Here is a 24,329-nt window from a genome sequence, read left to right as displayed (position 1 = left end):
CAAACCAAGGATATTGCAGATGAAATGAACAGGTATTGTGCATCGGTCTTTACTGCAGACAAAACAAGTAACACCCGAATTTTACAACACCTGCCCATCCAGAGATCTATGTGCTTCTCTGTATCATTCACAGCCAGAAACTGTTCTACTACCCAATGACTATAGAATTCTCATCAGGCTGATGACCTTTGGGATTCGTGACTAGTTGCACAAAAATCAGCCAAATCTCACTCTGCACATATCTCCTGATGAAAAGCTGTCTACAAACAGCTTCTCCCACTGCCTGAACAAACCAGCAGTGTAAGCACTGCACACAATCAATTTCAGTAACTTTATTTTGAAAACGTGCAGGAATTCCTTCCATAATTCAAGTTTTCAAACAGCTCTTTCCCCCCCGACCATTTCTTTAACACTACCTCCCTTTAACAAATTCATGCTGCACTTGAGACAGAGTTACACAGCACAGAAACAGACTCTTCAATTTAATGTATCCAAGCTGACCAGGTATCCTAAACGGATCTAGTCCCATTTGCCAGCATTTGGCCCACATTCCTCTAAACTCTTCCTATTCACACACAATAACAACATTTAAAAAGCATCTTGGTAGGAATCAGCCTCCATGTCCTCTGGCAACTCATTCCATACACATACCACACTCCGCGTAAAAATCTTTCCCTCTCACCTTACATCTAAGCAGTTTTGGACTCCCTTACCATGGGGAAAAGACCTTGGCTATGCGCATTATCTTTGCCCCTTGTGATTTTATAAATCTCCATAATTTCACCCCTCAGCCACTGACACTCCAGGGAAAATAGCCCCAGCCTATAGCTCAAACTCTCCAACCCTGGCAACACCCTTGTAAATCTTTTCTGAACCTTTCAAGTTTTGCAACATCCTTCCTATAGCAGGGAGACCAGAATTGTGCACAGTATTCTAAAAATGGCCTAATCAATGTCCTGTACAGCCACAACATAACATCCCAAACTCCAATACTTAAAGCACTGACCAATAAAGGCAAGAGTGCCAAACTCCTTCACTACCGTATCTACCTCCAACTCCATTTTGAAGGAACTATGCACCTGTACCCCTAGGTCCCTTTAATTGGCAACACTCCCTAGGAACTTACCATTGTGTATAAACCTTGCCCTGATTTACCTTTCCAAAATACAGTACCTCCCATTTATCTAAATTAAACTCCATCTTCCACTCCTCAACCCATTGGCCCATCTGATCAAGGTCCCATTGTACTCAGTTAACGTTCTTCACTGTTGACAACACCCTCTATTTTGGTGCCATCTGCAAACTTACCAACCATACATCCTATATCCACAACCAAAACATTTATAGAACGAAGGAGAGAAAAAAAAAAAAAACCAGTGGACCCAGCACCAATCCTTACAGCACACCTCTGGTCATAGATCTCCAGTCCAAACAACAACCCACCACCACCATGTCCCCAACCTTCAAGCCAACTTTGTATCCAATTAGCTAGCTCCCCTTGGATTCCACATGATCCAACTTTGCTAACCAATTTACCATGCAGAACCTTGTCGAACACCTTGCTGAAGTCCATCTAGACAACATCCATCGCTCTATCTTTATCAATCTTCATTGACACTTCTTCAAAAAACTCAGTCTAGTTAGTGAGACACTATTTCCCACACACAAAGCCATGCTGACTCTCCCTAAGCTGTCTTTGCCTTTCTAAATACATGCAGATCTTGTCCCTCAGAATTCCCTTCAACAAACTTGCCTATCACTGATGTCAGGTTCACCGGTCCACAGTTCCCTGGCTTTTTCTTACTACCTTTCTAATCAGGTCCTGAGGATTTATTCACCTTTGTGTTTTAAGACATCCAGCACTTCCTCTTCTGTAATATAGATTCTTTTCAAGACATCAATATTTCCCCAAGGTCTCTAGCTTCCATGTCCTTCTGCACAGTAAATACTGAAGCGAAATACTTGTTTAGTATCTCGCCCATCTCCTGGGGTTCCATGCATAGATGGCCTTGATGATCTTTAAGGGGCCCTACTCTCTCCCTAGTTACTCTTTTGCCCTTAATGTATTTATAGAATCCCTTTGGATTCTCCTTAACCCTATTTGCCAAAGATCTCTTGTACTTTTTCTGCCCTCCTGATTTCCCTCTCAAGTAAACTCCTACTGCCCTTATACTCAAGGGATTCACTCTATCCTAACTGTCTATTCCTGACATATTGATTACTCCGGATCTCCAAGTGTGGATGTGTTCTGTCCCTCAAAAATTCTAATAATTTCCCCTACCAATATTAGACTAACTGGTCTATAATTTCCTCTTTCCCTCTGTCTCTTTTTTTTTGATTAAAAGGAATGAAATAACCTTAGCAGTCCTCCAGTTCGCTGGAATCTCAGTTGTAGACAGAAAGTATTTGAAAATTACTGTCAGTGTCTCTGATATCTTCACCTTTGCCTCCCAAAACAGTCTGGGATATCTCAGAGCCAGGCTTGCAGATTTATCCACGTTTAAGGTTGCTAAACCCACTACCATCTTCTCTCTCTCTCTCTTTCTTCTAGCATTTCAGTGCTCCACCCTGATGTCTGTACCTGCATCGTCTTTTTCCATTGCGAAGACAGATAGAAAGCATTTTTTGAGGACAATGTCGACTTCTTTCACGTCCACACACAGATTACCTGTGATCCTTACTAGGCCCTACTCTTTCCCTCTTTTTTGTTCTATATATGCTATATATTTTTGGGCTTTTATTGTGCTCACTAATACCTCCTCAAGCATTTTCCTTGTTTTACTAATTTCCTTTTTAAAAAAGTTCCACTTGCACTATTTCTATTTCACAAGATTATAAGTACTATGAGCAGAAGTAGGCTATTTGATCCATCAAGACCGCTCTGCCATTCAATTAGAACATGGCTGAACTGGTAATCCTCAATTTCACTTTTCTGCTTTATCGCCATAATCTTTGATTCCCTTAAATAATTATAAATCTATCTCTACCTTAAATATGCTTGATGAGCCAGCTTGGACACTGCTTTTTGGTAAAGAACTCCAAAAATTCACTACCCTCCAAAAAAAAAAAGTTCCCCACTACTGTCTGACATGTGAACCTTTACCAAAATTATGCCCTCTGGTACTAGACTTTCCCACAAATAAAAACAGCCTCTCTGAATATACCCTGCAAAACTCCCCAAGAATCATATATACTTCAATGAGATCTCCTCTCATTCTCCTAAACGCCACTGATTACAGGCCCAACTCACTCAACCTCTCCACATAAGCCAGTCTCTGCGATAAAGCAGCAATGTATAGTAATCAAACCAGCCATGAAGGGGATGAATGGCCTACTCCTGCTCTTAATTTCTAAGCTCCTTTGTAGTTAGGGAAAGGCAATGGACATCTTAATATGGCTGAATCGTAATGCTGGTATTAAAATCTATTTCTTGGAATAACCAAGTTGTGAAGTGTGCTGCTCACAGTATGCAGTCCCAGATGAGAGCCTGCACATTGCTCACGTGGAAAATATGTTTAACATGCAAACACAATTTTAATTCAAGGCCTAATTTAATTAGTATTTAACTTCGCTCTAATAGTTTCAATCTACAATATTTTTTTAAAAATGAGGGCATTGACGTGTCTTAAATCCTTTTGTAGATTAACTTTAATATTCTGAGGCATTTGATTTTGTAATAAACTGTATAGCAGCTTCACTGTTTAACATATGAGAAAAAGCACTCAGTCACGAGTCTCACTGTCCAGGAGCAAACAAGCTCAAGCCAAGTGGAAAACATGTTTTAAGGAAACAGATTTTTGAGTATTAATTCATGGCAGTACCAAATCCTCATGGTCCCACACTGCTATTATTTCATAGTTGAAGAAGCAGCTGAGAAAAAGATATAGTATTGAGGAATTTTGTGATTGTGATTACCGGTATTTAACTGCAGGATGGGAACAATGATTAATATAGCAAGTGTAATGACACAAAAATCCCAGGAAATTATGACCTGATTGATAATAACTGCACAAGTCACCAACACAATAAACTCCAAGGGCCCTGTTACCATAAAGTGACAGGGAGAAAAAAAAATTCAGTTAGTATCTCCAACAGCGCTGCACTCCATCAGCACTGCACAAATGAGTCAACTTTGATTACATCCTCAAGTTTAAAGCATGGAGATTTTAAGGAAGGGTCACACGACCTAAAACATTAACTCTGATTTCTCTCCACAGATGCTGCCAGACCTGCTGAGCTTTTCCAGTGTTTTTGTAGGAGATTTTAAAGTTTTTTTAAAATTCAAAGGTTGAAACCACAACTTTCTAAATCGGAAAGGAAACTCTCACCCATGCAGAGCTGCCACTGGAAGTCTGCTATGCACACTAGGTGTAAAATACCAAATCTGAATGGCAACTTTTCACAACTTAAACTACTGGAATGGAGTAAAATAACAGAATAAGTAGCTTGAACTGTTATGAAGAAAGCACTATCAAAGGAAAAATACTTAAAAAGGAAAGAATCCATTAACACAGGTGGCATTCTGTGGATGAAATGATATAATGGAACAACTGAGACACAGGAAGGAGGCAAGCATTAAATAAATAGATAGAAGGGGTCACTTTGTGAAGCTATTCACATGGTGCACCTTGGATGCAAGTCCGACAGTAGCAACAATCAAGCACCTTCAAATCTTCCTAATTCAAGCACGGCACACGACAGAATATTAATGTACACCAAGGACCATCCTGCTGGATAAGTGGTGCTGGGATGGTCCAATTCTCCTCGTTTGCTTCTTGATTAAATTAGACCTCCCTTAGATTCTCCTGCTGCTCCTGTCTTCCTGCCAATAGATCATGTCAAGTGGTTCATCCATTGTGCATCTCTGTATAATATTACAGTATACTCATGAATTCTCATGAAATAAAACTATTTCTGAGAATCGAAAACATGAAGACTTTCTGAGCATGAGAATGGCTTTTGTTTTCTTTAAACCTGCAAAAAGATCAACATATGGCTAAAGGTCTCCATAAGCAATTTAAATCAGCTCCATTTAATAAAGTACTTCAGCTTGACAAGATACTGACAGACCGAACATCATGAATGTTGTCAAATTTGTGAAAGAGAGTGGAAGGCCCAGAACTTAGAATGGGCAACATCATTCAAACCTAACTCCATCATTGGCATGCTGTAGGATTCAACAGCAATTTTCAAACAATTAGTTTCAGTTTAGCAATGTGCAATTAATATTGTATTCTACTGAACTGTGGTCAAGTTAAGAACCTAGGGCAACACCATATAGGCCTTTGTCTGCAGCTGCATCTCTGCTCAAAGGAGAGGTGCAGTCATGAGATTATAGTTTTTACTACCGGAAGGAGGAGACCCACTACTACACTTTATGGTGATTACAGAACACGTGAGACCACTTTGTAGGTTAATTCTCAAAGCAAATTGCAGGGTGAATTGTGTGGTGGTAGTAGTGCCTCTACCTCTGAGCCAGGAGGCCTAGTTTCAAGTCCCACTTGCTCCAGAGATATGTTGTCACATGTCTGAACAGGTTGATTAAAAAAATAATTGCATAAAGCATTGTTGTAACCAGTCAAAGCTGACAGACCCTCTTATACTGACTCTTCCAACTCAAGTCAACCACAATTAATGTTAAGTTGAACACTCCAAATCTTACATGGCTACCACTTTGGTGGAACCTTACCATAAGTTGAATGATGAAGAAACTCCTGGCATCCACAAAAATAACAAATCTTGACAAATGTCCAGTCCCAAACCAAGGAATTTGAGTTCTACAGTTTGTTCCTCTATTTTCTCTTTGCACCTTCTCTATAGCTGTAACACTGTAGAATTAGATGCAATGTCGTAAGTAATTTTGTTTTAATCTTCCTCTCGTTCCTTCAAAGTATAATCTGCTTGTTTTCAGTGCTCTCGTTTTTGATGCTTGGGTCAACTGTGGATATTTCCTTTTAATTTAGTTCCAATACACAAGGTAAAATGTGTCAAAGTGTTTTGTTTAAAATTCATACAAACATACGAAAAAGAGATGATAATTCATTATATTGTGGTCTGTAGACACAATGCTGTCACACATGATTCAACCTGTTTCTCTATTTCTCAGGAAAGACACAATGAAAACATCTCAGTTGCTAATTTAGAAAATCATTGCTGATGTGTCTTTCCCATAAAGACAAAGATCTAGAAAATTCGGGAGCATATCATTTATGCATAGCAACTACTGAACAGCAATGGAATTGGCACCAATCATCTGAGGAAAATAACTGGTCATCACTCAGCCACGCCATGGCCAGGAATTTCAACAAATCCATTTATTAATCTACTTGCTAAAGGTAACACCACTGAGCCCTGCTGATGCAAAGAGTAGTAGATAAAACTGATAATTTTTTTACTATTTCAAAAACTGAGGGCCAGTCATATTGTTTACAGGATTTTTTTGTTTGTTTTTTTTTTTTTTTTTAAAAATGTTTTTCTCTTTACATTCTCAAAGGATGGAACAATGCAATGTTTGTAAAAATCCAGATCAAAAATCAGGTAAATGAAGGTTTGAGTACCCACTACTATTTCCCATTAACAATCTGAGAAACTGCACCAAAACATTGAAAGCAGCCTTAAGCCAACAGTTCAAAAACAAATGGGCATATTTCAGTTTCACAAGATATGAGCTAGATAGCAGGGCAACAGAAAGATGAAAATTACAGGTGGAATTCCTGAAGAAAAAAAAAAAAAAAAAAACTTTGAATGACAAAACAACCTAAATAGGCCAAAGAGCTACCCTAATTTCCACTGCGTAATATCCTTTATCCATGTAATTTTCTGACTATCTATTTAACAGGCTTTGGGTCAGCTCACTGATAGACGTGTGTCACAATAGCTGCAGTTCCTCCCACGATGAACGACAATATGAATTTTTGATATGGGAAAACCATTGACAAACAAAATACTCAGCAAAATTTCATTCAGATTGTTACCTCGATTCTCAAGCCAACTGCTTGAAGAAGCAGCTGTGAAAAAAATTGTATTAATAAAGGATAGAAGTCACTTCCAAAGACACAACATCTTTCCCAGCACCAGGGCATCATGAAGCACCTCACAACTGACAATACATTTGACTATAGTCACTGCCGTTATGTCAGAAAATATTACAGGTAAGTTACACACAACAAGCTCCCACAAAGAGCAATAAGTGGAATCTATTTTCCCCAGATTTTGAAAGCATACAGGGAGGGCATCTGGTTCACCATGCAAATTCACTGCTCCCTTCTGGTACATGGTGTTCACATTCATATAGGCCATTTCATACTGGAATGATTTTTCTTGCCCCTGGGCCAATCCAATCTTGAAGACTTTCTGGAAAATTCAGAAAATCTTTACTCAGAGTAGTAAGGGCGTGGAATGCCCTACCTGCAAAAGTAGTAGACTCGCCAACTTTAAGGGCATTTAAATGGTCATTGGATAAACATATGGATGATAATGGAATAGTTTAGGTTAGATGGGCTCCAGATTGGTTTCACAGGTCGGCGCAACATCAAGGGCCGAAGGGCCTGTACTGCGCTGTAATGTTCTATGTAAAATTGATGTATTAGTCTGAACTTTCCAATCAACAGTCAAGTGACAGAAAATGCTCAGAAAATCATGACATTGCAGAACCTGCCTATGGTTTTCATTGGTTCTTTGTTACATCAGCTTAAATGGTCCTCTGGTTCTTGACCCTTCTGCTAATGGAGTAAGCTCCTCCCTCAAATCTCACTCCATGATTGAGTACATCAAATCTCCTCAAACAATTCTTCTTTCAAGAGAAGAGCTCTAGCTTTTCCAATGTAACTGAAGCTCCTCATCCTTGGAACCATCCTCAAACACTTTCAGCACCCTCTACAATGCCAGTATATCCTTCCTAACCACTCTTCATTCCAATGCAATTCTCAGTATCTCCACTGTCAGCATCATTGGACATTTCTAACCACAGGCTGTGACACGTCCTCCCTTGTATTTTGCAGGTATTGCTGGCATGTCCGTCACCAGAGAAACAGTCAGCACCCCCGAAGCTACCTTCTCAACCTGTGGCGATGAAAGAATAGAGGAACCAGTGGGAAGGCTGCCTCCTGTATGCCCCAGACCAGCCCTGATCCTAACACTTTGGTGGGTACACATGCCTTAACAAATATGGGAGCACAAGCTGGTGATCAACTCATCTGCAACAGCTCCACAGCTGGGCAAGGAAGAAAATCGAGGAAGAAATGCCCCAGGTCGCTGGCAGTCAGAGGACTGCCAGAAACTGGGCACCTGCTCATCCCCAGGCAGGAGAGGACCCTGCAGTGTCAGCAGAGTTCATCCACACGCACAGGGAGAAACAGGAGCAGCAGACAGGGATGTGGGACACAATGGCCTTCATTGCCCAGAAGCTGCAGCAGTGCACAGTCACATGACTGTGTCTCCATGGACAAGCTGACATTGCCAAGGACAGCCAGGCCCAACACCCTCAGTCTGCTGGAGAGAGACACACAAACACAAACTCTTACTTCCCTCAGCGTCCTTCAAAGCATTTCACCAAGACTGGATGAATTGACAGCTTTAAAATTTAGCAGCTTTTCCAATGCTTGTTCTATCATCTTTGTGCCATTCCAGTATCTCAGCTATTTCCTCTTTCTCCATGATTTTGGCAGATTTCCGCACACCCCCCACCCCTTGGTATACATAAATACCAAGTACTGTACTCATTATACCAAGTACTGTACTCATTTCACCCTACTCCCTGATCCCGCTCCTCAATCTTACTCTTCAACACTCACACCACAGAACTATTGTTAAACTTCGGAAGGTTTTAACTTTCATCTTTGGCAACTATCCATTCAATAGCTACCCATTTCCACCCATGACACACATACTTATTTCCACAAGTCAGAAAGAATAACATTCCCATCAATGGGGACTTGCCAAATAAAACTACCAATAATGAACATTCCTTAAGTTGCTGTTCTCAACTTTTGTTCCATTTCTGCAAGCCATCTTTCTACTTAATAATCACCATCTTTGCAGAAACACTGCATGCTTTTGCTCTCAGATCATATTAGTGATTAGTTCAATCAAAAAAGGTCATTGCAAGAAATCCGAACCAAATCTAGTTAATTTTGCAATAAATACAATGCAACTTCCTGCACATCATATACAGACAACATTGCAAATATCATTCAAATATTTTGAAGCCCCACTTTATAGAATGACTTAGAAGGCAGTCAGTAAATATCACCAGATCAGCAAGAGGTTCCTTCTCCCCAGCTGCAGCTATAGTGAGTCAACATTTCACCATATGACAGTGACAGACAAGCAGACTATTCAGTACTATATGAATCATTGGCAGTTCTCCTATTGACAATGCTTACTCTCTGCTTCCCTCAGGAGCACATACAGTTCAACAGACAAATATAGCACAAGTTGATTCATAATTGGCCTCAGAATCTCCCCTGGATACCAAAACAATGACAAAAAACTTGTGGGTCATCTGCATAACTAGTAGAGGATAAAGGGCCAGACTTTGCCCATTTGCAGCTGAAGTGTGGGGGCAAGTTTCATGGTGTATATGTCATCGTCGCTGAGAGTTAATTTTCTCACATGATATTCCACCTCATTAATTACACAACCAAGATGGTGGACACGTCCCTTACGGAATCTCCAGGTGAGCAAATGGAAATGCTCACCACTGCCGGGACATTTTGACCTTCATATTTAAAATGCAGCTGCGCAGCAGATCAAATGTTGCAAGCTGGGAAAGACCCTTGCCATTGTGGTGTTCCAGCCCAAACTGTGAAGACATGGCCCCCCAAAAAATAAAGAAAAAACCGCAAGTCTGCCCCTTGGCAGAGACTTGGGAGGTGCTGGTGGATTCAGTGCAGGGGAACTGGTTTACCATGTTCACATCAGGCCACTGCAAGGGTCCACACCATCAGATCCAAACAGCCTGAACTGAGATAGAAGCACAAGTCCCACACAGAGCAGAACATCAATGTCACAAAAAGGTGAATTATTTTCTACCCTCTTCTCTCTGGTACTTCTCAGTCCAAGAGGCAGAACTCTAACTCTGTCACTGCATACACATCTCACCAAAACTGAAGGATTCTAATCCTTTGTATTACATGCAGCATGTCCACTTGAGGGCTTTCACCTACCACGCCAGTTAGCTCAGTTGGCTGGACGGCTGTTATGTGAGGCAGAATGATGCCAATAACATGGGTTCAATTCCCAGAACATTTGAAGTTACCATGAAAGAATCTCCTTCTCAGTCTTTCCCCTTGACCAGAATATGCTGACCCTCAGATTAAGCCACCAACAGTCATCTCTCTCTAATGAGAGAGTTGTCCTAGAGTCTCGTAAGACTATGGCAACTTCACTTTTTCTTAGATCTAAGAAATGCTACAAAAATACTCACTTTCTATAACTCGGAAAACAATTATAACCACGACTTCACTTATCCTTCAGTGTCTCATGATACCACGTAATCATAAAAGCATTAGGAACAGAACAATTAGCACAGTAACTTGACTAATGAAAATGGGCTGTAAATCATTGTCCACAATAAGAGCTCTTCTTCAAATGGACTGGAGCTGAGCCATGCCATACTGTTTCATAACCAAACCAATAGGAGTCAGCCTCCTGCTCACCACTCATCAGCAAATGGCAGTCACATGTAAAAATAGGAGTACATTTTCGGACATATTTTATACTATTAATGAATTTCTTAGCAGAAGTTGCAAATACATTCAGGATTTGCACAGGAGTTGCAACTTTCTTTATGGAACCTCTAAGACTTCTCAATGCCACAGGGTATTAACCAAGGGAATAACTGAGCCAAGCTATCAGTTCAAAGCTCAGTGCGTGCTACAGCAGGTGTGGACAAACTACCGATTGAGGCCCACATCCAGCCCGCAGGAGCTTTAATCGTGCCTGTAGTTGTAGCACCAGTGAAAGCAGCATACACCACGTGCATATGTACAACTGTCCATTGAGCCTGTTGAGCTTCTGAAGCTGAACAATCAAAATTCTGATCTGGAAAGCTCCAGAGAAACAACTTCAAGGCCAAGCGAAATACTTCTAGGTGAGTCAGTGTTAGTCAGTCAATGATCAGAGGCTAGAGCTTTTATTCTGAATTAAGTGTGGCTACCATGTTAAAGTGCTGAACATACATACATTGTCATATACATTGACAGCCAAAGGTAAGAGCACATGCAAGACTGCCTAGAGTTTACCAGAGGTTTGATGTACCTTTTGCTTTTGCAAGAATTTAAATGGCAATAGCGAAACTTTAATTTAAGTTAAAATCCGACTAAGACTTTTTTCAAAAATTCAACTCTTATGGAATTCTGTTAATCCCCCCATTTCTCGCATTCCTTCACTGCTTGCTGAGTTCTGGTGCAATGTGTGTTGGGAGTCCAGGACTTGAACCAGGAATCTTCAGGTCTGCACTGGCATAGCACTGCAACAATACTCTGAAGGTTTCACTGACAGTTTTGACATCATCTTTGGGTCCTGGGAGAAGCTTGCCTAGGATTGCTGCCTCTGGCACAACTGAATAAAAACTGTGCAGCTTCTTTCGAAAACAAATGGAGGACAGAAACAGTAAGAGAATACAGGCAGAGGAAATCCTGGGCTAGCAACTCATCCAGAACAATTGCCTGTAGTATTCTGTACTATTTACAACAGAACCATTTAGGCATTGGGTGATCAGCTACTTACCCAGTAGAGGTTACACAATATTGCAGATGACAAACATGACCATCTGTCTCCAATTGCAAACAACAGAAATGGTAAGATGCTGCTGAGAGCCTTTATTCATTAGAATGGTGGTATATTCATTCTCTATAAAAACAGTTTGAACTAGTGTGAGTCTTATCAGCTTTTTACTATTAAGAACATTTATAATGGTACTGGGGGACTTCTGTCTACTGAGTCAAGTTGGTGTTCTCATTTGCACAAAGAAAGAGGAAAGTAGCTTTGTTCAAAGCATTCAAATTCTTGAAGGATATTGATTTGGTAAATTGGGGAAAATGAATTGTCATGGCAGAAGAGTTGGTTACCCAAGGACACAGACTAGAATTCACAAATAATAAGAGGGTGGCAAATTTGTAAACCCAGCAAAATCTTTGCTGGTAAGCAAGGGACTAAAATATCAAAGCATAAAGGCTACAGCAAGATCCAACAACTCCTACTTATTGACCACAGTTTGGCCTTCAACACAATAATTCCAAAACAAACTCAGGTCTAAACTCTGAGACCTTGGTCCCTGCTCCCCACTCTGTAACTGGATCATCAAGTTTCTAACCCATAGACTGCAATCACTAAGAACAGGCGTCAACACCTCCTCCACAGTAATCCTCAATACCGGTGCCCCACAAGGCTGCGTACTCAGCCCCTTACGGTACCTGTTATACACTCTTATCTGTGGCCAAATTCCACCACAACTCCATTTACAAGTTTACTGATGACATAACTGTTGTAAGTCAGCTCTCAAACAACAAGAGAATGCAGGAAAGGAGATTGAGTGTTTAGCAGCCTGGTGTAAACACAACAATCTCTCCATCAACATTAGCAAAACAAAGGAGCTGGTCATTGACCGCAGGAAGTGGAGTGGAGGGCATGCCCCTGTCTGCAACAATGGTGCTGAAGTGGAGATGATTGAGAGTGTCAAGTTCCTGGGAGGGACGATCACCAACTATCTGTCTTGGTCCACCCATGTTGACGTGACAGTCAGTCAAGAAAGCAGATCAACATCTGTAATTCTTTTGAAGGCTAAGGAAACTCAGCAGGTCCACAAAGATTTTTACCAGTTCTTAGAATTATTATATCATAGGAAGCACCCTATTTGGATGCATCACAGCATTGTATGGCAGCTGCTCTCCCCAGGACCACAAGAAACTACAGTGTTGTGAACACGCAAAACCAGCCTTCCTTCCACTGACTCCATCTACACTTTCTGCTGCCTTGGGAAAGCGACCAACATAAATCAAAGACCCCTCTCACCCTGGTTATACTCTCTTTCACCCTCTTCCGTCGGGCAGAAGGTATAAAAGTTTGAATCCATGTATGAACAGATTCAAGAACAGCTTCTTCAATGCCACTATCACACTTTTGAATGGACCTCTCCAATGTTAATTCTGATCTCTCTCTCTGCAGCCTCTCTATAGCTGTAACACTGTATTCTGCACTATGTTTTGCGTGCTGCAGAACAACACTTTTCATTGTCTCAATACGTGACAACAATCAAACTCAAATCAAGAAAGTCTCTCCAAGCAATCTCTATTCAACATTTTGAGATGAGCACCTCAGTGATTAGTTATTTATACATCACCAAAAGTAGGAGCTGAAAGCAAAATCCTCTCTTCCTGCCATACATGCAGCTAAGGTTTAGACTTTTTAAGAAAATGGTCGACAACTATAATAGGAAGTATAGAAGTGTGTGGCTCTAGGTTTGCATTTCGAGAAAGCTAGAAATTATGAACATATCAGGTAACAGATTACAGGTGCTCTGGACAGCATCTCAAATTTGCTGTGAGGTTTTTAAATTCTCAGCTCAAAGCATCACGGGTGGACAGGATGCTGAAGAAGGCATTTAGCATGCTGGTCTTCATTGGTCGAGGCACTGAGTATAAGAGTTGGGACGTTATGTTACAGTTGTACAAGTTGTCAGTGAGGCTGCTCTTGGAGTATTGTCCACAGTTTTGGTCATCCTGTTATAGGAAAGACATAATTAAACTGCAAAGTGTGCAAAGATATTTGAGGATGTTGCCAGGACGAGTAGGCCAGAGTTTTAGAGGCAGTTTGGCTAGGATAGGACTTTATTCCTTGGGACATAGGAGAATGAGGGGTGACACCTTGAGGTTTACAAAATCCTGAGGGGCATAGATAGGATAAATGCATATAGGCTTTTTCTCAGGGATGGGAATTGAAAACTAGAAGGCATAGGTTTAAGGTGAGAAGTCATGGATTTAAGGAGGACCTGAGGGGCAACTTCTTCATGCAGAGAGCAGTGTGTATATGGAACAGGCTGCCAGACAAAAAGTGGTTGAGGCAGGTACAATAGCAACATTTAAAAAACATTTGAATAGGTACATGAATGGGAAAAGTTGAGAGGGATAGGGCCTATATGCAGGCAATTGGAACTAGCCGAGTGGGCACCATGGTCAGCATGGACTAGTTTAGGCCAAAAGGGCCTGTTTCCACACTCATTACTCTATGACAAAGAATGAGATGTGAACACAGATCATTATGCTCCCCACACGATGCAGGGAGTCCTTCAGATGCCTTCTGACTTCTCCATATTTCCTCTCTTTTCTTGACTGTTTTTCCCTGGGTAGCCCTTGAGCACCAAATTTGTAGACCACAGCAAAGCAGCACTTACATTGAAAGGATAAAAAACAAAATACTGCAGATGCTGGAAATTTGAAATACAAATGGAAAAAGCTGGAGTACTCAGCAAGTCAACCGGTATTGATGGGGAGGGAGGGGGAAGGAGGGATGGAGCAGGGGAAGGGAGGGAGATACCAGATTTAATGCTACTGTGAAGATGTAAAGAATGGAGTGACCCATGGCCCCCTTTATTTTAAGCCAAAAGGGCATTGAAAGAGGATACATCAGGATTTGTTACATAGTTATGAGGAGATTATCATGCAACGCACATGCTTTTTTGCATCTTTATCATAAGACTAGTATCTTGAAGTTTTATGAACCATTTCACTCCACACTACCAATACAATTTTCATACCCAGATGTAACTCACTAGTTGAAAAAGTTTGCAGACCCCTGTGTTACAGTAACCGATCTTACTCGGATCATAATGGGGTCACTAAGGCCACAGCGCTCCGAGTTTGTGGGGATAAAAACAGCCTGCATTCTCACTGTCAAAACAGTATCCACCAACCGCTATTGAAAGTGAAAACTGATGTTGACAGAAGACTTTACTGTAACATACTCCATATCAAATTAAGTGAGATATCCAATGTCAAAATCCGCGTATGACAAATGGCCAACTGGGCGATTTCCTAGAGTATGATAAGTAACTATGGAACCAAATCTGAAGAACAGATGAAAATTGGAAAAAAAATTGAACAAAATATAGAAGATATTACCACTCGCAGGATTGGGTAATTATAATTCTTACCTTCACGTTATCTGGAAGAAGTCCCCCTGGGTGTTTGTCCATATACTGGCACAGATCTGTATGCTGGAACAATAAGAAAAAGGTAAAGATAATTGTTTTATATTCATTAGCTTTTTAATCATTTAACTGTCTCAGTATATTTTGCATTTAGTTGATGCCAAGCTTGTCATAAGTATTTAATTTGTTCTTTATATTTCTTCAAATATATTAGGTATGTACATTTATCAGCTTTTACAGGATCTTCAGTTCATGCGAACCTTTCAAAAAGGTCATGAAGGCCATCAAATAATCTCATCTATACTCTATTTCATTAAATTGTGATTTGAGTTAAAAGTAAAGTTTACAGATCTTGGACTACACAGATATTGAAATACATGGTTTTAAGTTGTATTCTTAAATTTTGTATAAGGAAGAATATGACAAAACCTTAAAAGTATGGAGTAACTTTTAAAATCAAAAAAAAGAGACCTGAAAAGCACTATGATTATTCACTCGAAAAATGTTTATAAGTAAGGCCATTGAGCATCTGTCTTCTACAGTAGACAGTCACAGAAACCAGAATTGAAATGTCTCAAGAACAGAGTATATTGTTTAGGGCACTCTGGTTCAACCATTCTGGTTATATCTAGAAAAGAATCATAATACTGCAATGAGAAATAGATCTATTGCAACAAAATAATGGAATCATGCACTCAACATTTGACAATGCTTTTTTTCTTTCTTGGTTTCTTAGGGGAAATAAGAGAATTAACAAACAATAAATAGGTCTTGGCTCTGGTGACATATCTGATTAAAGATGTAAATGTGCAAAATTTCCAAATTACATAACAGACATATAGTTAGGCAACTGTAATGCAAAAAGATGACAAAAACACATTCAAGGACAAATTCTCAAAATGGAATTTTAGAAGGTGATAGTGACATTTTATCTAGCCTAACCACAAATGAATCTAACCGAAATCTAACAAATGAACTGAATTTAAGAAAGAAGCTAGTATTTCCAAGTAAAACAGAACAATGTTTAGCATTAGCCAAGGGGCATTTTGCCACTTCAAATATTTTTGGCATCATTTTTCTACATGTATAAAAATACTTTACTGATTTTACACATATATCAAATATTTCACGGAAGTCAGACAGCAGCAGGATGATCATCAATTTTTTTTTTTAAAAAGTTTAGTATCCAGCAAAACTATATTTGTTATAAAAAATTTTATTGACTGAAACTCATACAATTATTTCAGCAGAAAAATTAGGCTTCGATACCTTATGTAATTCTTGGAACCAAAGTCATCTGAACAGAAACCCAATTTTTCCTCATTTCATATTTTCCAAATGCTCCACTTAGTTTCCCCTATGTAGTTGCCATATAATGAGCAGGATTAATCTTAATTACTGTAAGAGATGCCAGTGGAGGTGGTAAATTTGCTCTCTCATTTTTGGAATTTTTTTTTGTTTTGTAGCAGGTTTCCTCATTTCTACAACTAGTTCAAAAATAATGCTGGGGTCAGTAAAATAAGGGGAATTGGATCAAAATAAAAGGAACTTCGTTTCCTCATTGATCTCGAAATGCTTAATGTAACAGCAAATGTGACATGATGAGAGACACTGGTGCATTTTTTAAACAGGACAATGGAAATCGATCTTCATGGAGTAGTTGGCATCTTGCCATACCAGTAATGATTTCATATGTGTGACATTGTGAAGTAATGGATGATAAAATTATTTCTTAAGTACAAATCCTCCAATTAGTGATGGTTATTATTTCCATAATTACATGTCAAAAGCCCATGTGAGAGAGTCCATTATGTATGATTTATTCCCTTAACAGCTACATTAATGAGCTGGCAAACTATTTCTATTAGACTTTTTAAAAAACAAAAATAAATCAATGTTTGGTCACTGAAAAAAAGCAATATTTCATGCATAATCTTAAGCTTATTATTTATACTTAATTATATGAAATAATGCATGGCTTTTTAATGTTATGGAGAATATCAATAAATTTTGTTGCTATGCCATTCAATAAAATATTGATAATTTGTCCTAAATTATCGAGGATCATTACCTCTCACAAAATGCAGGATCGGCATAATTAATTAATTAATTTTCACCAGCAGAATTAAGGGAACACAAAGGAGATCTTCAAGCACTGGTAAATAGCTAATGGAAGCTGGAACCTTGAAAGCAGGCTGGAGAAATATACATTTTTCCACTTTGAAAAGTGGTACTTTTAAGAGCCAATATAAAAGTTAAATTTAGAAAATTACTTTAAAATTAAGATAGACAAAACAGCCACAGGCTCAAACTACATTGATCAATTTTAGGACAGATACCAAAAGGATTCTCTCTTAGTGACAACCTAATATCTCTCTTACGGTAGAGGAGAAAGCACAGAATCATTCAAAAGCAAATAAATCTTGCGAGTAAATCTGATGATTTGCGTGTAGATAAATAAATCAGTATAATGTTCACTCTCCTGAACTGTGGAAAACCATAAAATGAACAATATAATAAAGGTACAACATTTTCTATTCATGCTAGTTTTTTCCCCCCAATGCATTTAGTCTTTTTCAACCTGCACACTTTTAACTTTAAAGTAACTCTGAGCTGAAACAATCACAATGGTGTGCAGAGCCATTTCATAGACTCCTCCAAGTGTATACATGACAGCATCACTGCAATGCTTCCCCACACTGGTTAGCACTGGTAGTCAACCCCATACCATGTTTTTTGGTCACTAAACATCAAATGTCGATCAGTACTGATTTCCCCAAATCTCTCCCACAGTTGTTTTTAACGCATTCTCCAATTAGGGTGTATCTAGCTTAATAGGGAGAGCCAACCCATCAGCAAACAGCAACAGATGGTATTGTCACGTGTATGAAGGGCAATGATAGCACAAATGCATTCCACATGTCCTAATGGCCACTATTACCGGCCCCACTATACCCTGTAGCCAGAGGCAATTCATAAGGGACAGGCAGAATGTTATTTCTTTTTGTCACACCTGCTTCCCTGCAACTCTCCTAGTCCTGACAATCAATGTTCTATGCTTCACCATATGTTCCCTCATTCAAATAACTATACACTTGTCACAAGATGTTTGCGATAGAGATGAAGTTTGCTTCAAATGTGTATGTTGACGATTGCAGTTCCACTGATTATCCTCTCTGGAAGTGTGCTGCAGAACACTTGAGGGTTTCCTTCACTATGTGAACACTGCAAATGAGATATCATGAACACACTGTACACTTGGGGTTATTATATTATTACATGAACTATTAAGAACCCATGCGCAGTGTGTAAGGGTATGTTGATGAACACAGTATAAATATATGCTTAATTTGGGGCATACCAGATGTCCAAACTCAAACCCCTCTCCCTATTCACCTCATTAATTGTACAATCCCTTAACCGACTGAAGTTAACAGCATCTTCTCAGATGTTCAACCACATGTTCTGCTGGCTGTTCTCCAAATGTGGTTTTGATCCTAAATATCACAGTAGCATGAATTAAAATTTGTGATTTGGCACAGATATCTATGCCTCAAAATAATAAAACTATTTTGCATCCCTCCTAACAGTCACTCAATCTTACGTCAGTCTGTATTTTGTTTCAAAGCCATATTTCTGTCCTTTCTTGTTACTTCCTGATCTTATTCTGACCCATCCTTCATGCTGCCTGAGAGATTCCAGAATTATTCCAACACTGCACGATAGTCAAACTAAAAAAAAGTAGTGTTCTGGTTGCTTTGTGTCATGCTGTATTACGATTTCTACCAATTTTCAGCAAAATAGGCCTTTCAATTTTGAATTTTATAGAAGAATCATTAATTGAATAGTTTCATAAATGATTTTTTAAATTAATTTTTACTGTTAGGTGAAATTTTTTTAAGCAACATAGAGAAGCATATTTGAAAGTGGCCACTACTTTGTTGCTAAAGTGGTTGAAAATTATAACATCAAAACCACTCTTTCAGACAATCCAGAGAAAATTATCTTCCTTTAAACAGGAATACAGTTATTACTGATACTTTGAACGAAAAGCAAATCAACTTAAAATAAGTCAAAGTTTTGTGTCCATCTTCCCTTTGTTATTTACTCCCATCCTCTCATTACTCACACTGTCACGTTACTCACGGGGATCATCGGCCCCTCCAGGATATCAGATAAGGGGCCAATCTGTAAATGAACCAAGCACTCAATGGCATGCAATTCAAGCGTCATGGTTCACACAAAGAATCTGACATGCTGGATAGATGACTGGTCTCTTCAATGATAGAACTGAATGATTCCATTATTTGTGTGTTGCAGATGGCACAGTACAGAAGTCTGGTTCCATGGAATCATGTTGGGTAGGGGTCGTGGGGAGGTGCAGTGTTGGAAAAACAGTTGGACAGTGAGCTATAGGGAAGATTAACTTGCAAAAACAAGTTACTTTTGGATTTCTGGGCCCTGCTGGATAAACTCAGAAGACAGCGACCAACGTGAACAACCAGTACCGAAGCACCCAAGCTGATCCTCAGTGTGTTGTTTTACTTTTTATTGAATTCAAATATCACCATCTGCTAATAATGTGAACTGAACTTGAGTCCTCAGAACATTTACCTGGGGTTCTAGATTACTAGTCCATGGATAAGACGTAGGAGCAGAAACAGGCTATTCAGTCTATTTTGCTGGCTTTGCCATTCAATAAGATCATTGCTGACCTGATAATCCTCAATGACACTTTCCTGCCTTTACCCTGAACCTCGATTCCCTTACTGATTACAGGTTTGTCCATTGCAGTTCTGTCAGTTAACTTTCCAATGTTGCCTTCTAAATTTCCCTCATCTCTGCAGAAATGCAATGTGTGTAGGAGAAAAAGAATTAACAGCAGAATTACTCAAGATTCCTGTTGTGCTTTGTCAAAGAACCTGCTTTAATCAGTCCTGTGGACCATCTTCTGACTAGAAAATCTGAGTCTGGGTATCCCTCAAGTAGTTCACTCCTGAAGCAAGACTGCAAAGATCCAATAACTTAAAAATTAAATTTAATAATGGTTCCCAAATCCAAAAGGCCATGATTAATAGAGCACATTTGATGGGCTGAATGGCCTACTTCTGTTCCCATGTCTTATGGTCTTATCCTTGATCAATTTAGGTCAGAATTATTCACTTTGCAAATTATGTCAACTGAACTGGTTACTACAGATGTTGTACGGATCCTACGTGATGGACTAGATCACATTAAATGGTACCAGCATCTCCACCCCCCGCCCCGGGCAATGTGCCCCAGCGGTCAGGTTCTCAGCCAAGACATGGAACAGGGCAGGAGTTAGATCCAAGAGGAAATCTTTCCTAATCCGGAATGCCAATCCAGCCAAAACTTTTGAAACTATTCACATCAGTGATTAACTTGGAGCAATTCTGAGAGCAAGCTGGCAAGACTGGGCTAGATGTAGACCCTGACAGGTGAACTCCCCTCATGTCCCAGAATGCAGGGTCAGACCCTCATTCCTTTCCATCACTGTGCTTTCATTCTGGCCAGAAACCTTAAGAATTGGACTCTCACTTTGGCAGAGATTTGGTTTTTTCTAAAAGTCGGATGTGGGCAGCATCACTGCCAAGGTCAGCATTTACCATCCATGCAGAATTTCCCTCAATACAGTCGTGATGAGACACCTTTTTGAAATGCTGCCTACATAGTGACAGTACTCCCACATAGATATTAAGTGACAAACTCCAGGATTTGGCAAAAGCAATGAAGAAGAAACAATAAAAATGTAATGTTGATGAGGATGGGGTGGAACACATAGTTGGAATGTCAGGAAGCATTCGTATTCCCAGACAGTTTATGACCTTTGAAACAGATGTCTGAACTTACAGTGACAGCAGAGGTCAGTATAATGCCCTAGTCCCCAGTAATACATTTATTTTCACTGAGCAGCGCTGAAGCGAAATCAATATAAAGTTTATCTTCCCTTGAAGGGGGGTGGGGGGATGATAGACTTTCAATTACTTTGTAATGCTTGAAGAGTTTTTTCAAAATATTTTCAAATCAAGTATGCTCAATTAAGCTGACTGAAATTGAGCAAAGCTTAAATTTCAAAATTAAAATGTGTCAGGGAATCAGTAAAAAAAAACCTATTTCTGATGAAGGGTCTAGGCCCGAAACGTCAGCCTCTCTGCTCCTATGATGCTGCTTGGCCTGCTGTGTTCATCCAGCCCTGCACCTTGTTGTCTCGGATTCCCCAGCATCTGCAGTTCCTACTATCTCTAAACAATTAGTAAATTGTTTTACCGCGACAAAGAACACACATTATGTCATAAGCAAATTTCACAGAAAAGAACAAAGTTTAAGAACAACCTCAATACATTGGTCACCCATCATCACATTAGGATACACTACAACGTGCTCCTGCTGTTTTTTTTCCTCATGACCAAGGCCTCTAGGTTATTTACTGTGCCAATGCTGGTTTCTCTTTACAGGAATTACTTTTCTTAAAGTAACAATATGTGCATGTACCAGTGGCACTGGAGCATCAGAGTCCTTAATCCATTAAGAAATTAGATGTTAGATCTAAATCTGTAGTCACCCAACTTCCTATAAATCTTCAAATCTAGTTGTCCTATCATTCTGCTTAAATGGCTGCAGCTGCCATTTATAAGTCTCAAATGGATGAGCAGCCTAGAGCTTATGAATGGGCTACAGAACCTTCCAACTTCATTCCCATCACAGAAACCAATAATATGAAAGTACTTCCAATAAAACCGAAAAGTGCTATTCGATTTCTGGCAATGACATCATGCAGCCGCCGGCTTGTAATGTCTCAATGAAAACAGAGACTGTTGTAGTTTTTCCGCCGTGTTAGTTTTTCATCCATTAAAGTGCACAGATCTTTCATGCCCCATCAGTTCTAGTCACTGTTATACTTTCCTTTTCTCTCTTATAACAGACTGTTCAAAAGAAAAAGTCCACCTCAACAGCTGTGATTGAACATGACTTGTCACTATAAAATGCAACTGTAACATTTTGGGTTCTTTATAGGCTAATAAATATGATTGTATGCAAGATTTTGCATACAGTTTAAATAGCTGCCCACTGGATTGAGAGCTTCAACCGAAGCTTATTAAAACAATAATTAAAATTCACATTAGCTTCTTTGCATTTTTCCTGTCAATGTTTCTCCTAGAAAGGACAAAACACATGCTTGGGTGAAGCGTCAAAGGCACTTGCTGCACCCTACTCATTCATCACTGTTGAGTCTAGACAGTATTCTTCAATTCATGGGACATCTCTTACACGAAGCATAGTTATTTTTCACAAAATTTACAATATTTTAAAATAACTGCAACTCAAACAAAAACAAACACAAGTGATAGAGTTTCAAAGGAGCTTAAAACTCAAAAATAAATGACCCCACACTTGCAGAATGTTAGAAAATATGACTGAAAATGCCTCAAAGACAGACCCACATACACAAACACAAACTTGAAATTAAAAATTGGCTTTGAAAACTTTCCTCAAGGTTCTACATTTTATTTTCCACTCACACATTGTCATTGACAGACAAAACAAAACTAGTCTGGCTGAAATTCAGACCACACAACAAAAAACCTAGAATGGAAGCACTCAACGGAGCATAAAACTCTGCAGGGCACAATTTGTTTTATGCAGTCTGTCCACATATCACGCACTGACATGGAAAATAGCAGCTAAATCTAGCTTCCAATAAAAGGACAAGACACAGACCGGTAGCATATTGTTTCAGACCCACGATTTTCCAATGGCAGCTGCAGGAAAAGAAATATGAAGAAAAATACAAGGATAGGGTAAAGGGGTTATTTCAGGATACTGTAATGCAATTTCTAGTCATCACTAATTAAATAGTGCAACTAAGTGCCCAGTAATGAGTCTCCTAAGGACTCTTTTGGCTAAAAAAGGACCTTTGGTGCAAAGAAACTATTAAAAATAAGGCATGAACTTTAAAAATACAAGTTAATGCAAAAATATTTTGAGCTGTATTTTTATTCAGATTTCAACTTCAAGTCTTTGAAATGAATACCTATTAGCACATCACATTTCCTTACCTTTAGAATGACAGCATTCTGCCTGGAGAGAAGTATACAATAATCAAACTCTAAAGATCCAATTTATATACAAATGAGAATGCTTTCCCAGTTTTTTTTTTTAAAAAAAAAGCAATACTACTTTATCAAATGTTGAATTAAACTATCATTCCCACAAATGTAGGCACATTGACACTGCAAGAGGCCCAAAGTGAAAACAAGTTTGACAGCCGCATTACTCCTGCCTGTGGATGTCAGTCAACAGGCCAAGACTGCTCAGCATTAGTGGCTAACTGGGTCTGAATTTACAATCTCTGTAAATACCACTGCTTTATTTTTAATGCAACAACTTCTGCAACACTTACTGCAGTGAGAGGAATGAAAGTGAAAGAATTTGCACTCAGTTGATGATTTTCTTTACAACCAGAGGAAGAACAGGTGTGGAAAATGGAAGTATTGCAATGTGTTTGTACGGGTGAAGTTAGGGTTCGTGTTGTATCACGGCACAATGCAGGGAACAATGTCTGCATCTGGATCAGATCCAGAGAGCTTTCCCACTCATTTACATGGATGTGAATGAGGTCAGAAGGTTCTGCATTTGTCATGAAGTGGGAGCTAAAACTGGAAGACAACAGAAACTAGCCATAGCACAGGCATCGGCATGACAATGTGGAAAATTGCACTGGTATGTCTGATAGACAAGAACACAGGTCAAATCCAACCTGGCCAATTAACCGCAGCAAGTGCTACACCTGCCCCCATACCTCCTCCCTCACCCCCATCCCAGGCCCCAAGAAGACTTTCCACATCAAGCAGATGTTCACCTGCACATCTGCCAATGTGGTATTCTGCATCCGCTGTACCCGTTGTGGCCTCCTCTACATCGGGGAAACCAAGCGGAGGCTAGGGGACCGCTTTGCAGAACACCTACGCTCGGTTCACAATAAACAACTGCACCTCCCAGTCGCGAACCATTTCGACTCCCCCTCCCATTCCTCAGACGACATGTCCATCCTGGGCCTCCTGCAGTGCCACAACGATGCCACCCGAAGGTTGCAGGAACAGCAACTCATATTCCGCTTGGGAACCCTGCAGCCCAATGGTATCAATGTGGATTTCACAAG

The 24,329-nt window shown here is 39.6% G+C and overlaps 1 protein-coding gene across 1 annotated transcript in view; it reads right to left on the bottom strand.

Moving 5' to 3' along the window:
* The window catches only part of cdk14 (cyclin-dependent kinase 14), a 365,296-nt gene that overhangs the window by 147,510 nt on the left and 193,457 nt on the right, over positions 1-24,329 (bottom strand). The window contains 1 exon segment of the mRNA XM_048607904.1: positions 15,152-15,261. Within this exon segment, the coding sequence (XP_048463861.1) occupies positions 15,152-15,261 (110 nt within the window).

Source organism: Rhincodon typus, chromosome 2 (assembly GCF_021869965.1).
Source record: "Rhincodon typus isolate 14 chromosome 2, sRhiTyp1.1, whole genome shotgun sequence".
Lineage (NCBI taxonomy): Eukaryota > Metazoa > Chordata > Chondrichthyes > Orectolobiformes > Rhincodontidae > Rhincodon > Rhincodon typus.
This window is presented reverse-complemented; position numbering and strand designations above follow the sequence as displayed.